General features: G+C 30.8%; 1 protein-coding gene across 10 annotated transcripts; it reads left to right on the top strand.

Annotated features, from left to right (window-relative positions):
- Positions 1-30: 30 nt before the first annotated feature.
- On the top strand, positions 31-16,325 carry LOC126924686 (uncharacterized). 10 transcript variants are annotated; one of them, XM_050739442.1, is made up of 9 exons: positions 1,585-1,677; positions 8,347-8,781; positions 10,606-10,828; positions 12,630-12,766; positions 12,971-13,192; positions 13,310-13,492; positions 13,568-13,684; positions 13,825-14,026; positions 14,455-16,325. In XM_050739442.1, the coding sequence occupies exons 2-9, from the start codon at positions 8,653-8,655 to the stop codon at positions 14,496-14,498; spliced, it is 1,257 nt and encodes a 418-aa protein (XP_050595399.1). In that variant the 5' UTR covers positions 1,585-1,677; positions 8,347-8,652; the 3' UTR covers positions 14,499-16,325. The 10 variants fall into 10 exon arrangements, with proteins under 10 accessions (XP_050595405.1, XP_050595399.1, XP_050595396.1 ...); XM_050739439.1 differs by having other exon boundaries at positions 1,586-1,838; XM_050739444.1 differs by having other exon boundaries at positions 1,586-1,838; positions 8,439-8,781.
- Positions 16,326-16,630: the final 305 nt, after the last annotated feature.

Consider the following 16,630-nt stretch of genomic DNA (forward strand, 5'->3'; position numbering starts at 1 on the left):
TATGTAGTATGTATGTAGGTTATGTCGTGAAAGATGCATGAGGATGGATCGTTTGATCGCAACCGTACCAAAGCAATAATATGTGAGAATCAGAAATAACTAAAGTCATGTTGCGTAATATATAGTCGAAGCAATCAGAGTGAATATTAGATAGCTACTAGCTAAAGTAGGTTCCTTGATGACTAATATCTCGATTAGAGAGGTTATGTTATCGAACTGGCCGTCAATACGATTTCACGTCCGTCTGTTAACTTCATGACCCGTGCTATGATTCTCCGATCACAATGAAGAATTCGAACAACAAAGAAACCATAAATCTCCTTGATCTGTTATCGGAAAGTGATTCTGATATATCGGACTTGGATTTTACACCTAGGAAGAAGAAAGTTAGACGGTAAGAAAAAACGCGCGTTTTTCAAACCTATATGCTTTCAATTAAATTGGAAGTTCTAAGTATGTAAATTATGTGTAAAATATAATACCATGTTACAGGAAACATCGATCAAGTGCCACAGCAAAAATGAAGCAGACTGATTCTTGCGGATGTAGCAAGTCTGATATGAGGATCATATCATTGTGGTTGGCAGCAGTCCTAATTACATTTTGGTTGATAATACTGTCCTGGCTGGCTGTTATTTTATATGGAGAAATTAAAAGGATGGATATCTCTATAAAATCAGGTAAACACATAATTCTTCATTTATGCGTGTTGTCAAGTTCATATTGATACTGATGATTGAATGTGACTGATAATTATTATAATTGCTTTATGCCGCTTTTATTCTGGAACTGATACTGGGAAAAATTCAAAGAATCATAATGTTATTGTAAAGTAATATTAGTAAACTTGACTTAATTTATAATTTATGAACTTTATTATATTCATTTTAAACTAATGCATATATTTATAAAATTTTCATAACTATTTCATGTGAATGTAATTCATACTATGAAATTTTCGAGTAAAAATTCCTTTGGTGAAATATTTTTGAATTTCCAATATACAAATGTCTATCTTTGCTATTTCCAACAGCATCGTAAATTTAGGTCGGCTTTCATTATAAAGCAGTGTATTCGACAGTGAAGATCCGACAAGAAAGTTTAAGATATAAATAGTGATAAATAGGAACACTTTTATTTCGGTTCATTCACTTCCGCTAAAATTATTCTTCAATCGAAGTATTGATCGTTTAATGTAAAATTTAAACGTTGTGATGTTTAATGTTTTCAAGTTCAGTTTAATTTATATTTCCTTTTTTTTCCATTTAAAAATTCCATATTTCTCTTTTTCTCTTTTACAATTTTGCCACAAAATCTAGATAATATTCGATATGCGATTTCATTTTTTCAATATACATTTACAGTTGTGACACATCAATATCTATCGAATCTTATCGGTCGCGTTATCGCTGACAACGGCTCTATTTTTCTACATTTTCGAATCTCGCGCGTTGCTGTTTTTCCTTCTCTTTTGTTCCTATTTTATTCTGTTTCTTCCATTTCGTATTAATTCAAAATTCCCTATTACCGCGAATTGTTATCATAGGGACCCCTAGCAGGATAGACCGAGCACGGTCGCGTACCAACCCTCAGTCAGTCGATATCTTGCGCACAGCGCGAGTGGTACGCGGTGAGATAGCAGAGGCGTTGTCTACGTTCTTCGTCTCGTATTCTATCGTTCGTAGCCTTTAATAATTCCATTTAACAAATAATGCTGGTTGATTCATTTAACAGTTCTCAATTTATTAAAGCGGTATATTAAGTTATAAATCATGTGTTAGTACGATTTGTTGTTCCTGTATTGTGGAGTTTGTGACTCGTGAATCGATCAGAGAATCGTATGTATAATTTATACCAGACGTAGGTCAAGTTCCGCATGCACCAAGTGCTCGTGGTTTTTGGTGTTTGAAACGTTCGATGGTCGACAGGTGTCACGGTTCTATTCCTCTTTTATTGATTCCCAATCGTCCAACGAACACATAGAAGTGTCTTTAATAGAGTGACGTACGAAAAGTCTTGTGTCTATCTCATAGGGGTGGATATACGAGGGGGTCGATTTGCTTAAGTAACCCCCGCGACTATGACGGATACGTAACACTTGCGATCACGTACACTATCGCTTCAGAATATTTGCTCCTTCCTAATTTTTCACAAGATGTAACGTAGTCCTTAAAGCATATCCTTAAAGGAAATCGCGTTAATCCTCAATTGGTATCGTTGAGTAGTGTATACACAATAAATACATGCCATAATTAACGGTATTTTATATGTTAGAACTGTTTAATATACTTTGATCGTTTATTCTATTGCACTTTGGTCAGTTTGTCTGTTATTTTTTTTGTTTACTCATACAGAAATCATAATTGAAGCTATTTAAAACTATACCCATCATAAGAGATATGAAAATGGTATTTATAATAAATATATTATTTTCCTCATTGGCTTTATCAAAAACATAATCGTTTAATTTGCTTGGACAACGTGTCAAAATAATTATGTTACTCCACAGGTTGATTCAATTGCTTACGTGTATATCGAAAATTGGAAATGATATATAAATTGAATACTTCTCGTTATTATTTGAAAATATTATACAAAAATATTTCTAAATAACCGAATAAAGAAATAGATCACTATAATTTCAAAAATTAAAAATGAGTAAAATTTTACAAAAAATTTTGATTTAGTTTCAAAGGTTAGGTTATGATTATGTTTTGATATAAAATCAAGACGAATCTTCGTAAAACTGTTTGTAAACGAAAGAAAATGACTTTGAGCCAACTGATCTCCCGATTTCCTTTGTCTTGGAATCTGATTCGTGAATTATTACATCACATGAGATAATTAAGGTATCACCTACACTTTGTATTAATTGGTCGTGAGATGTAGGAGATGCAAATAGACTATTGCATTATATTGACAGACGGTTAATCGTCTGTCAACGTAATTATCATTGAATTAATAATAGAACCACAAGCATTTAGAATTACTTAGAGTAATACATGACGTAGTAGATGAAACTTCTGTTTTAAAAATGTACTTTCTAAATTTTTATGAGAATTCCCTCGAACAAGGTTGTACATATTATTTGATACAGCCCTGGAATTGATAAGATATGGGCGTTGAAAACTGCAGAAATTCGTAAGTTGTGACTCCATGTCTCGAATAAAATATAACGAACAAGTATTTAAAGCAACATAGGAAATTAAAATAGTAATTGATAATTTTATTACATCGTCAATTACAAATTAATTTTTTTTTATATATATGACTAAAGAAATTAGTTTCATTAACTATATATTATAACGTATCAAACTTTGAATATTTTATTTATTTTAGCGTATCATATGCTTTTTATGAATTTTTGCCATTTCAAATTTCCTATAAACGTATGAACATTCGCAGTTTAGTTACTATTTTTACGAATTATTTTTGAGTGGCTATTTCTAAAAATTTTAAAATAGATTCGTTAAAAGTTTTCCATTACAGCAAGATAAGATAATAGAACTAAAAGTTAAGAAAAACTATTAATTAATGAAACAATTACTGTACTACTAATTTAAAAAGATTTCGATATAGGTGCATAATTATCCAAAAAATCGAGTTTATCGTCCCGGATCAATTATCCTAATCGATTTTTAGTTGATAATATATTCTTAGTATAGCCTATGAATAATATGTCGTAAGATTTACTCGAAATTGAGCAATATTATCAAGAAAATTCCTCTTCGATCGATAGAGAGAGAAAAAATAAAGAATAAAAAACAAAAAAGTTGGATAGAAACCAATGAAACGTTCGATTTTTCATTTGGATGTTTTGCACTGTTGTGCAAACGTAATCTGAGATGGCAGCGGCGCAACGTGATTAAGTCGCGTCGTCGATTGCTGCTAATCACGAGTACCGCGATGATATTTGTGTCGCTCGTTGCATGTTACCGTGAAGTCATGCGTGCTCGGCTTTCGTGAAATTGAAGACTTTTAAGAGGTGTATGAAATCAGAAGTTTCATGGGTCATTTTGGATATTAGTAGAGATATCCATTTTTTGATTCAGCATTGCTACTTTTAAGAATTCTATAATTTCTCGTTGGAGAAAGGACTAATCTTACAAAGTCTTTTACAATTGTACCACGATTAGTGAGATACTTTAAATATAAGAGTTTTATTATTACAATCTACTTTTAAAGACTATAATTTCTTTTTTTGAAAATTTTTATTTCTGTAGTCCTTTTCAATGTTATCATTACTGAGACACTCTAAATATAAGTATTCTATTATTTTGTTATAGTTTTATTTTTGATCCAATATTTTTTCTATAATCTCTCTTTGACGAAATTTCTATTTTTATAGTATCCCCTTCTTTTTCTCTCTTTTTTTAAAGAGAATTCTATTTCCGAATGGAATTCTCGCGAGGATTCTATTCTTTAGGCGAAATCATTGAACATTCTATATCACATTAATTATTGTTCTATCGAAGTTTTGTTCCTTTTATGGAGCTTTCATTTGTTCAAGGTTACATATTCTTGTGAAGTATATATTTTTTGATTTTTTTACTTTTTACTGGATTAAAAATTATAATATTTTGTTTTTTTTTTCATGATTTCTTTTGAAATTCCATTCTTTACTCGAGATCTTTCACTCTTGCAGTATCGAAGTTCTATATTTTTATATTTTCTCTTTTTCCATCTCGTTTATTGTTTCTCTATCTTCCATTTTTTTTTTGCATTCCTCTGTATCCGGATGTCTCCTTGCTAACTGCAAGAAAAAAGATACTGTCGATTATATCTTTTATTTCCACAAAGAAAATACATAGCAATTTACAAGTGTTACAAATAAATTGCCCGCTTGAAATTCAATGATATAATGATAAAAACGTAGAAAATAGTAGAATATAGATGCAAAAGTATGAAACTTTTAAATCACATGGAATTATAGAGATCCGAACAAATTTTTATCGAATACTTAGTTTTCCCTTATCTTTATCTCAGAAGCGCCAGTTTCTGCTCAGGAACATTCCAAACAGGTACTGAATCATTTGTCTTTCGTTCCCTCGTTTTATTGTCCAATTTGTAGATAAGGTGCACAGTGAAGAAACCTAATGGCGTCATAAAACGTTTATTAAACCGACATTCTGATATGTGAGAAGTACTTACAGTTAATTAAAGTCGGATACCAATCGCTATTATCTAAACTTCCAACAGATATAAAATAAGAATATTTTTTCAACTTCATGTCTTCATGGAAAATTCATTTTCCACTTTCCCATCCAGATCTACCAGTTAATAGGTTGTGTGAGTGATCAAGTTTAATTTATTAGCAGTTTTTTATGTAAATAGAATCGTTAGGATATTTTTTCCACCAAGTCCAACCTATTTTGTATGAAATATTTATGAAGCAGATTACTGGGAGTATAACGTAATACGTATTATTTTTACTTATTTTCTTGAAGTTTTTTTTTTTTACTTACAAACACGTATTCATATAATTATATTTTATAAAGCTTATTTCTCGCTTGCTTATTATTGTAGTGTTGTATTTTAGTAACTTTCTATCATCTTTGGATCATTGATGACACTAATAGCTTTCTAATTCGACATATTTTCTCTTACATGTATTTTTATTTTATATTATATATTTAATACAACGAAAATATACAATTAATGAAATAAAAGCTACAATATGTATGAAATTAAATATTCTACAATTTAGAAATTGTAATAACTTTTATTAATAATTTAATAACTTACGCTTCTCTAAGCGAACTTATGACCGATTGAAGGTTAATACGTTTATAACTCTCTGCATATGTATAACAACAGTACATCTGTAACGATTTCCATATTATAGCAAGGTCTTGACTTGACCCTCTATAATGTCATACAATTTAAAACTTCTCTAAGAACAAGTTATTCATTTGCGGAAATAAAGGTTAAAATAAAGATAACAGGTATAAATACACGATTTCAATTATTGTTTCTAAACAAAAGTATAGATTAAAAACTAAATATACTTCAACTTCCTTACATTCTTCAAACATACTTTTAAAATCAAACATAATTTTAAAATCAAACGAGCGATCGACTGGATTGTCATTTAAAACAAAGATTCCATTACAACGCAGTCGATACCAAACAACACATCCAATTATAAGCATTATTAAAAAGTTTCCTTACTATAACAGTAAAATAACCATCATAACTCGACGACAACCACATCTGGCCCATTGTTCTCCATTCTTTCTCGCTAGATACACGATCACGCGCGTTCAATTTGCTTTTGTATGAATGTATATACCTGCACAAATATGTACTCAGAACGATGTTCATTCATGTGGTAGTGTATTCGTACGGATGTTACCTGTATACGTTGTCAGGTACGACGGGCAGACGATGATAAGAGAACCCGCAGTATGAAACGTTTCGTGGTGATGTTCGGTTCGTGATGCGATTCCTCTTGTTCCATCACGCCTTTCTTTGTCCATGACAGTGATCAATTGCGAATCCTAAGTTTTGTAATACAATGACGACGATATATCTATAAGTAAACAAATAGTGGCGATTCATAGTGTAAGATTTACTATGTCCTTTTCGATCGACAGAGGTTTTTTAATATTCTATTGAGTTTCGTTTCGAATTTGTTATGTCCCAATCTTATTTTAGTTTCAACCTAGAGAAAGACTCGTGTTTTAAGAGTCTTTGGCACACAATTGATGCGAGAAATTGCGTGTATCGTAATAATGATTCTTTCATATTTTTTATAAATTAAAAAAAATTTTTTGACAATAGAAAGATACGATTCGGTAGAATATGACGCAGGAATTCTTCGAGTTTTATCATAAGTTTCCTTCCATCTGGTTTAGTTCCACTGGCGGCTTCCGGTCGATGCTCGTGGGTTGAGGAGTTGGAGTGCTTGGTGTTATGGCGTCGTTGTAGCCATAGTTTAACTTCAATTATCTCCAGAATTATTGAATTCGTTTAAGCGAAGATTTTTTATCTTTACAACCGAGGAAAAAAGTGCCCGTAAGATAAAATAACGTATTCATAAAATTGTGAGTTTATACTTTGCTTTAGGCAATGTTATGTCTAAATAGTGCTATAGATACCAATTGCATTATACTTAAGAAATCATTAATAATCTACGTAATACTCATAATCTATGTAAATCTAAACATTAATTTATAATGCGCATATATTAATTCTGCATCACATCTTACATGATTAAAATTCATACTTTACTTTAATTGCAGTTTCAATTTTCTTTAATAAATCAGTATTAAGGCACATTTATAATCAGCCACTAATAATTACAAACATTTTAACAACAACAAAAAATTGCAAACTACTTAAACTATACATAATCTACATAAATGTTTAGATTATTTTAGATTATTTTACCTCGCATTGAATTTTAAAATTAATATTGGAGGATGTGTAAAATTCAATTTGCTAAAGTTCGATAGTCTTTAACTTGATAGTGTTGTGTTGCTAACAACGCATATGTATAACGTTCGAGTGCTTTATTCGAGTTTCCTTATCTAACGAGTCGACTACCTTGAACAATTTCGACTGATACACTTAAATCGTTTACAATCATTGTGGTCACGTTATCGTACCTTGTGCCCATTTTTTTTTTTATGCTCTTTCCTTTTTTTCCGTTTTTCCTTTCTTCTTTCTTGCTGTTCCTCGTTTTTTCTTAGCTAGTCGAGGTTCTGTTTGCCGGTCGCCTTTCTGGTGCTTTTGTTCCTCCTGACCTCTTTTCGTACCATTCGAGGGCTGGTCCTTTGCTGTTGTAGCATCCCGATCAATCGATCGATATTGCGATATGCTGAAGAAATCGTTGACAGATTTTTAAAAGCTTGACTATGATCGATTGTTCTCCCGATGAAAGAATTTTTGAACAATAGAGGAGCTGAAGAAATAATGGGAATATAGAATCTTTCCAAGACTGTTTGGATATTCAGATGTTGAGAAAAGTCTAGGAATATAAATTTTGGAAAGGCAGAGGTGGTCTGTGCAGTAAACGAATTTCTCAATGATTGAAAAATTGAGAATATTTGCAAATACACTGTACAATTCTCTTAATTTTAACAAACATACATTTAGATAATTGTAAATTATTAAATAATTAATGAATTCACAGTCATAGGACATATAATGAGAATGCTAAATACTCAAAGAGTTAGAAGAAGCTATTACGCTATTGTCTAGTTTCCCCAAATTTTTAAAATTCATTCTAGTTGTTTCTCATAAAACTGTTCCGTTATAAAAATACTATGCAATATTTCAAACAAAAAAAAAATGGAACGGGTCGAAACATACATCTTGATGTGTAAACTCAACTGTTTTTAGAGGAAATGATCACGCGATACGATACCAATGAATATTCTATTCGCGGAAACTATAGGATCGGAAAAATATGATCACAGAACTGTAAATTATAGATCGTCGCGTCCTAGCAGCTTGAAACGGTGAAAACGCGACCGAATTTTAAGCACGGAAATGAACCTGCTGCGAACGATTATCAACGCGTGTGTATCGTGCAAAGGTTGATAAAGAAGTATAGAAAAATAAAGAAAGAAAAAAAAGAAGGGTCTCCTCGTGCGCGACAAGCTCGCGTGAAACGAAACGAAGATAGGCGGTTCGGCGTTGCTTGAGATGGACTCAGTGGCGGTGACAGTGCCCCTTCGTCAGCCGACGAAGAAGATGAAGAAACGAAAGGAGCTCGATGCCTTGGCGCCTCCGCATATTGTTTCCCGCCGGAGTTCCGGAAAACGTAGCTCTCAAGTACGTATCGATTGACCGTGACCAAAAATCTTCTCTGAAATGAGATGGAATCCTTTGTAAAATTGTTCGAATTTGTAAAAATTTAGATTTTCAGAGGAAATGTATTTTGAAATCGGAGACCTGTATATGCGTTTAGGTAATAAGATAATTTTTAATAAGAATGAAATAATCTTTATAAAGTGATTACCGTTTGTAAACCTTCTTGTAAATGAAAGCCTTTTTAGGAAAATGTTTTTTTAAATTGAGAATTGTATTTCTGTTTAAATGCTAGAGGCGTTTTCCGATAAGAATAAAATACCTTTCAAAATTTCGCTTTTTAAATTTCTTAAATCTATAACACTCGACATTTCTTTAAAGTTAAAACATATTCATAAATTATTTCGCGCTTTGATTGAATCATCAGAAAATAACTAATTAGACCGACGAAAGTTTTAGAACAAATACGAAATTTCGAAGCTTGAAATGGAAATATGTATTGCTTAATATAATTTCTTATTTTAAGTAGTTTATAACAATTAGTAAAAACAAATATAAATACTTATATAATATTTCATGTTTTGGATAAACTGCGAATAAGATGGCGACTTAAGGTATAGCAAGAGATACTTAGTGAAAATTTCTGGATAAATCTGAAATTTTACCAAACTAAAATTGGAAATGTTCTCAATGGAAATACAGAATATTCGCGATTTGATTAATTTGTAAAATGTGAAATGTATGAAACAATTATGAAAATTATGTGTAATATGACAATATGTATGATAATATACATCAATAATATTTACATTGGGTATAATATTATATGGACCATATAATAGGTGGTATTAATAATGTATGAAATGCTGTTTCGTGGAAAAGTTTGTACTAACAGTAAGCAGAGAGTGGATAAGAGACTTATATGTAAGAGGATTAGAGAGAATGTAGAGTTTATGGACAAGTAGTACAGGATTTTATCTAATTGGCACATTTTCTGACTGTTTCGCCTTTATTCTGTTTACTTCTAATTGGCTTTTCTTTGTTACTTTATGTATAACACTAAATATCAAATGTTTAATCTTGTTAATATTATGTGAATAATTGTTCTAAGTACTCAATACTCTAAGTATTCATCTTGATTCATTCATCCTTTATGTTACTTCTTTTTCTGTATAAAATTAAATAATCGTAAATTTTGTTTTTTTAATTTTCTTTTCAACAATCAATCTAAAACGACTATAAATTGCATCTTATACAACTGTATGCAATGCGTATATGTTATAGCTATATATTTTCTTATCCATATTATCTTATTCAACTCAATTGACCTTTTGATTGACCACGATACGTCTATCATTCTTTCAGAAGGTTATTTTCTTATTTGGACAGTTGGAATAACAAATGGTACCTAAAACAAGTATTTAATTATTATATTTACTTTAAATCATGAATGAAAAAGAAATGACATTATATTGAAAACTATCATAAAAAAGAACAAAATTTAACAATATCTGGATTAAGAACCTAACATTTTATTTTAGTATCAAAATTAAACCTTACTTCAACATCTTGCTTTGATCATGAAACATTGGAAGAAATATTTCCATCTCAAAGAACAGATATTGTAACTTGTCAACATTTTAAATAAACAGGCTTAAAAGAAAAACAAAATTAAATTAAAAACAGATTACAAAATAAATGAATAAATCATTTAAAAAATTATAGAGACGTTTTGTAATAGTATAAATACGAGGAGATTTTGTAAGAAATAAACGTCAAGGAACAAGGTTTGGAAAACAGTCTGGACAGTTTGGACAGACTGGGACTGATCATCCTAACAATTTCTAGGAGTTACTATCAGATAGCAGCGACGAACGGTCGGAATACTGGAATATATCGACTAGAAATGGCCGCAAATGCAGAGGCAGACGAAGTCGAGCTTGTCCTGGATTTTTTAAAGCTTGTAGTGCCTTTCTGGCTTGTGCCTCTGTATTAGCAACCGCTAGTTTAATTTGGCTGTTCATCGACGTTCGTCAGCAACTTACTGCTCTACGGACCGAACTGGACCAAGGTATATTGCATCTTTGAAGAACGCTCAACAGAGAGACTTCTAAAAAAAGAAATACTTTATTTTAGATCCAAGTTAAAATTGAATTAAGGATTTACGTATATATAGGGTATTTCGTTTTAATTTAGATTCTATATTTTGCATAATAAACACGATTCCATGGTCCTTATTACATAAAACACAGAATACAAATTAAACATTGAATACCTGAAAAAAGATATTTTATTTTAATTCGAATCTAAAATTAAGTTAAGAGCTTACAGAAAGTTGGAGTAAGTACTTGATCTTAATTTATATTATTTATATACATATTTCTTTACTTCGGCTTCACAGCCAAAAAAAAACTTGATTTATAGTATAATTCACGTGTTATATCTTATCTAATGTATATCTATACATTATCTACTGTATCTATTTTATGTAATAAATACGAAAAAGAAGTTCTTTCATAGGTCCATCATTCAAATTAATTTCATACGCTTACCAATTAGGTCGGTTAGAGTAATGTTATTGTAATTTATATTTTGTATTTTACATCATGAAAATTGTTAATGAAATCTATCAAGTAAGATATAGAATTTAAATTAAAATTAAATGTCGTACAATTAATTGAAATTAATAACCCTGACTTAAATCTAATTTAAACTACTATAATCATCTATAATCTAATGATATAAACTGAGGGGTTAAAGTAGATTATTCCTAAATTATATAACTTTACCCAAACTGTTATACGAGTCACTTACGATCCAATAATACAGATTGAGTAATACAGTAATTGATTCAATAATAATTCGAGAAATGAAGAAAAACTTTAATTGAAAAGGGAAAGAATTCAAGGTGAAGAGTTTAATTAAATTCTTCTCACTTGAAAGTCAAGAACACTTCTTTTATCTTTCGTTTTATTTTTATTTTTTTTTTTTTATAAATGCAATCACGTTGTTACGTGAATCGATCCCCATATAATCGAGTTCCAGAATAGAAATGCGTCTTGTAACTTCTTTTTTCTTCTTTCATTTTTATGCTTCTTTTACTTTAGTTTCCTTTTTAGCTGATTATGTTAATTTGTGGCTCAAAGGTATTTATAAAATAAGGCTTTTAGTCTGACGCTAAGTATGTAATTCGCTTATAATGCGACGATCATGGTCGTATAGTAATATGCTTAAGCGAACGAGATCATCAGTCCGATATGTTGACAAATATTGGATTATGTACTTGGTGTTGATTGGTAGAAATTATTCGAACTATTCTCTGGTCTTTGAGGATAATTGCGGTGCACGTCAAGAAAAGTAATTCTTAAGTTAACATAAAGCCGATATTCCAATACTGAGATATTTTAAAGTTGATATTAGAGTTGTTGGTGTACCAAGAAATTTTAAGTTGGTATCAATACTTATCTACTTTAAATAAATACATATTAAATTATTTCGATATCACCTACATTCAACTAAGAATTCTCCGAAGTTTCTTATTGTTCAAGTATTCTTATTACAACTCGACTTTAAACATTGTTTTATTTGCTTTCGCAATGAATATAAATTCATAATCAATGATATTTCAAGTATTTGATGAAGTTTATTTATTTTAATCCTCACAGGCCTTTGTCTTTAAGACCTATGTCTTTAAGACTGATTCCAGTAGGAAACAAATAGATTACGATTCGAATATGTTTACTCATCGTACCTCTTTGTTTCTGGTTAAAACATTCGATAAGATTTTATCGATTCTGGAATTATTGTATCACGTATAAATACTCGTATCGAAACGAGGAAAAAGAGAAAACAAGATATCATTTACATTGCAGTTATAGCCGGTAGCGAAGGTGTTCCCGATGCCCTGCAAAAATGTCACTCTCTGTCGAGAGATCTTCAGAACAACCAGAGCATTATCTTCACTCATTTATCAGATCTCAAACTTCAAATCAATAATTTTACAACGCAGGTAATTTCATGATGCTCGAATTTCTTAAGTGTAATTTCTCGACATAACATTTTTTTTCTTGGAAATAAAAAAAATGATATTCAATAATGATTACTAATTTTTCATTAATAAATATATTAAATACTCTTAATTTACATAGAAAAATTATTAATATGCTGTATGGTATAATAAGCGATTTATTTTTACACGGAAATTTATTTACAGCTAGCACTTATTCAACGTATTATGCATCATGCAAAAGGTTGGTTCAACGAGGGCCCAGCATTATTTAAAGTGCAGGGAGATTTGAAGGACCTTTCCAGTAGTGTGGTGTCATTTGGGAGCCAAATACAAGATCTGAGTAGCACAGTAACAACATTGAAAGAATCAAATGCTAGGATACAAGATGTCCAAACAACAATACAACAGAATGTTACCAGTATCAAGGTTCATATTCTCATTAAAATTTTCCATAAATGCATAAAAATCTGAAGTCTATTTGCTATCTACTTCTATATCAAGAATAGAATTTAAAAAGTTATTTTTCATTTCTTTTTATTATAGAACACAGTAACAGAATTGTCAAATATTACACAAAAGCCTCAGATATTGATTACAAATGAGACAAAGATAAAGACTGAACAATTGAATGCAACAATCATACATTTATCTGATAAATTGATGGACATCAATGAAACATTGTCGAGAGCTGTGCAATGGGTGGCAGAAGATCAGAAGAAAGATCATGTAAATGTTTGAGAATTTATAAAAGATGAAAGTTGTGATGTGCTCACTGATTGAAAAATGTGATATGTTTCGCAGGACAAACTGGTATTGCTTCAGGAAACCACTCAAAATGTTAGCATGAAGGTGATATCCTTAGAAAGAGAGTGTGTGAAGACTACCATACTACAATCTGTTAAGGAACTGGATATTCAAGTACGTTTACGTTCCATATGATCTAAAAAATAATTACCTAATATAACTTGTCAGATAACCTTTGCAGAGAGATTCTTTATTAAAGATTATTTTTTTGGAGAAAATATTTGTATCATTTTATAAATTTATAAATTTTGTAGGTGAAAGAAATTCACACAGCTAACGACGAAATTAGCAAGAAAATGAAGCAATTAGAACAATCGTACGATAGTTTAAAAAATTCAACGAGCTTGATATTGGCGGCGATACCGGATATCCAGGCCCAAAGGTTGATCAAGACGAAGATTTTGGAGGAGTCGATCGGTGACGTCGCGACCACGGAACAAGATCGCAGTGTGTTAGGTAAGTTCTTTCGTTCAACCGCCTTGGACCTTGACTTGAAAAGCAAACGTCTGCTCGTGCAGACGAAACAACAAATATTTGATTTCTCTGTTAGACGTATATATGTATCCGTGTTCCTATGTATCCTTCTATTTATGGGAAATTCACATGTAATGAACACATTTCTTTTATTTTAATTTTGGTTTTACTTATTGTAGAATGTTACATTTTCGCAATATTGTAAAAAATTTGCAAAATTTTGTAGGATATTAACATAAAAGATTATTGAAATAAAAGTATAATGGCAAAATTTTCGAATCCTCGAAAAATAACGAATAAATTTTCGAATTCCTAGGTAATAATAGAATTGATAAAGTCTCCATACATGGATCTTAATGGAATATAATAATAAACTAACAAGCATTAAACAAATTCTTTTTATTTTTCAGTATCAAATGAGGCGCCGTCGAAACGCCTGAGGTCAAATCCGTAAAATGTTTCTAAAGGAATTTGTAATATGGTGATGTTCGAGCGAGCTTTCATCTTGTACGATAGTAAAAGCGAATCAGCTGTTTCCTAGGAAGAACATAAAAAGACATTGCGCGTGTGTATGTGTAAATATTAAATAAATTAAGTACGTTGAGAAATTCCATGTATATAGAGAGGTAAATACTTATGACCTGAATCATGTGATCTCTCTTAGTTTCTGTCCCTAAGTGTGCACAGAATGATCTACGAAGATATTTAAGTGGATTATCCTGTTAAATAAAAGAAGGAGAAGAAAAAAAAGATAATGTCTGAAAACTGAGAGCTATTTATAAAAGAGCAATAAGATATACGTTGAATCGTCTAGTACGTACTGTCCAGGTCGAATACCATGTGACAAATGCCAATTTTTAAAGCACGCCACGGCCTGTAATGCGGCTACCTGAATCTATTCAGATACACCATCGAAAAAGTACAAAGAGCGTTTACACTTGTTCTTGCGTTACAAAACATAGACGAGGAAACAAAAAGGAGGTATAAAAAGAAAATAAGCCAAAAAAAAGAAGAAATAAAAAATTTAGAAGGCGTATATCCATACTACGATGTCCACTAATTCGCAATAAAGTTTTCTACTCTTCTACTATTTATAGCGCAGCATAGTCTATCGATTTGCCAAATGTTAGAGAGATTCAACAATCTGCGAACATTCTACACGTTAACGATTGATTTTGTTTTCATTTATTCATAGATTATTCATCTTTTTAGTAATGACATATTGTACAAAGTGTTCAAAACTAAAAGTATGGTGGAAGTGTACTGTCCATGCCTCACCAGAAAGTTTGTTTAGCCAGTATATAGTGAACAAAACGCATTGTGTAGGATTTTTATTCAACCTAAACAGAAAAGTATAGCAAAATGGTAATGTTGTACTTTCATGTTTGTTTATTTTCCTGTGCAGGGTGATCATTTTTATCATTTTTAATTTTATTTATAAGAAAAGGAACTTACAGATGATGTTAAACTATTCTTAAAGTAAATAAGTAGATATATGCGAAGAATATTTTAAGGCCATTTAGATTTTTTAAACAGTATCTTGAAAGAGTCTTAACATTTTTATATTTTAATCTACATACAGTGGCTCACGAAGATATTTGAACATTCATCACGAAATATTTTTATGTACATATTATGTGTATTATAAAACATTTTGATATCTCATTATCACTACAATGAAATCCAACTATCATGATTATATTCAAAATGTTTAGTATAATACACATAACATAAATACACCATAATACATCAAATATTTCTATAAATGTACAAGTACATCTCATGAGCCACTATATCTAATGTTTTACCGTCCATCTTGATTTCTTTCGAACGTATTTTCGAGGTACGTTCAATTACGTGCAATTTAATGGATCACCTTGTATGAGACAATGTAAATGTACTGTAATCTGTAAGCAGTTTGTAATTAGCGTTATTATATTTTAAATGCGCTCTAAATCCATTTGTGTTATATAAGAGGTAATACACACTAAGTTTCGACTTTTCTCTGCGTTTGAATGTTGTATAATGATTTTCCGCGCGTAGCCATTTTTGGTGGACTGTAGCAATTGTGAATATAGCGTATCTAAATGAGTGTTCGTCCAGTTTAGCGAAGAACGAAACAACCTATTCACAGGTGGAAATGGAAGGTAAAAAAGGAATAATAATGACGAATCGCGTGAAAAAGTTGTATGAAATTTTTATGAATGTATAAAGAGAAAAACAACGCGTATAAACGACAATACGTCGATGTGTGAATAAAGAATTGATTATTCAGATTCAATTATGCTGTTCTTTTCTCCATTTCCTGTTGCTAGTTTATATCAGATTGCTCGAGAAGTTTATAGCATTTTTATTATGAAATTCTGTCAAATAATGAAATGTTTGAATAAATACTGCTCTTTATTAGATATTAAAAAAGAATTAAGGAGATGTATCCAAAATTCGTTAATAAAACAAGCTTCTTTCCCTTCAGTGAATTTTAGCTGGAATGTTTACCTCTACCTAACTCGTTCATCAAATCTACTAGTATATTCATTATTGTTTATAATGGTTTTTATAAAACTTAATACTTTTTCATCTTTTACT

The sequence above is a fragment of the Bombus affinis genome, chromosome 15 (assembly GCF_024516045.1).
Source record: "Bombus affinis isolate iyBomAffi1 chromosome 15, iyBomAffi1.2, whole genome shotgun sequence".
Lineage (NCBI taxonomy): Eukaryota > Metazoa > Arthropoda > Insecta > Hymenoptera > Apidae > Bombus > Bombus affinis.

Excerpts from the sequence above, each read along its gene's own strand:
- LOC126924686 (XM_050739442.1), top strand. The coding sequence starts at position 8,653 with ATGGACTCAGTGGCGGTGACAGTGCCCCTTCGTCAGCCGACGAAGAAG. Across the intron at positions 10,829-12,629 it reads ACGGACCGAACTGGACCAAG|TTATAGCCGGTAGCGAAGGT; the intron begins GTATATTGCATC and ends TTTACATTGCAG. Across the intron at positions 13,685-13,824 it reads TTAAGGAACTGGATATTCAA|GTGAAAGAAATTCACACAGC; the intron begins GTACGTTTACGT and ends TAAATTTTGTAG.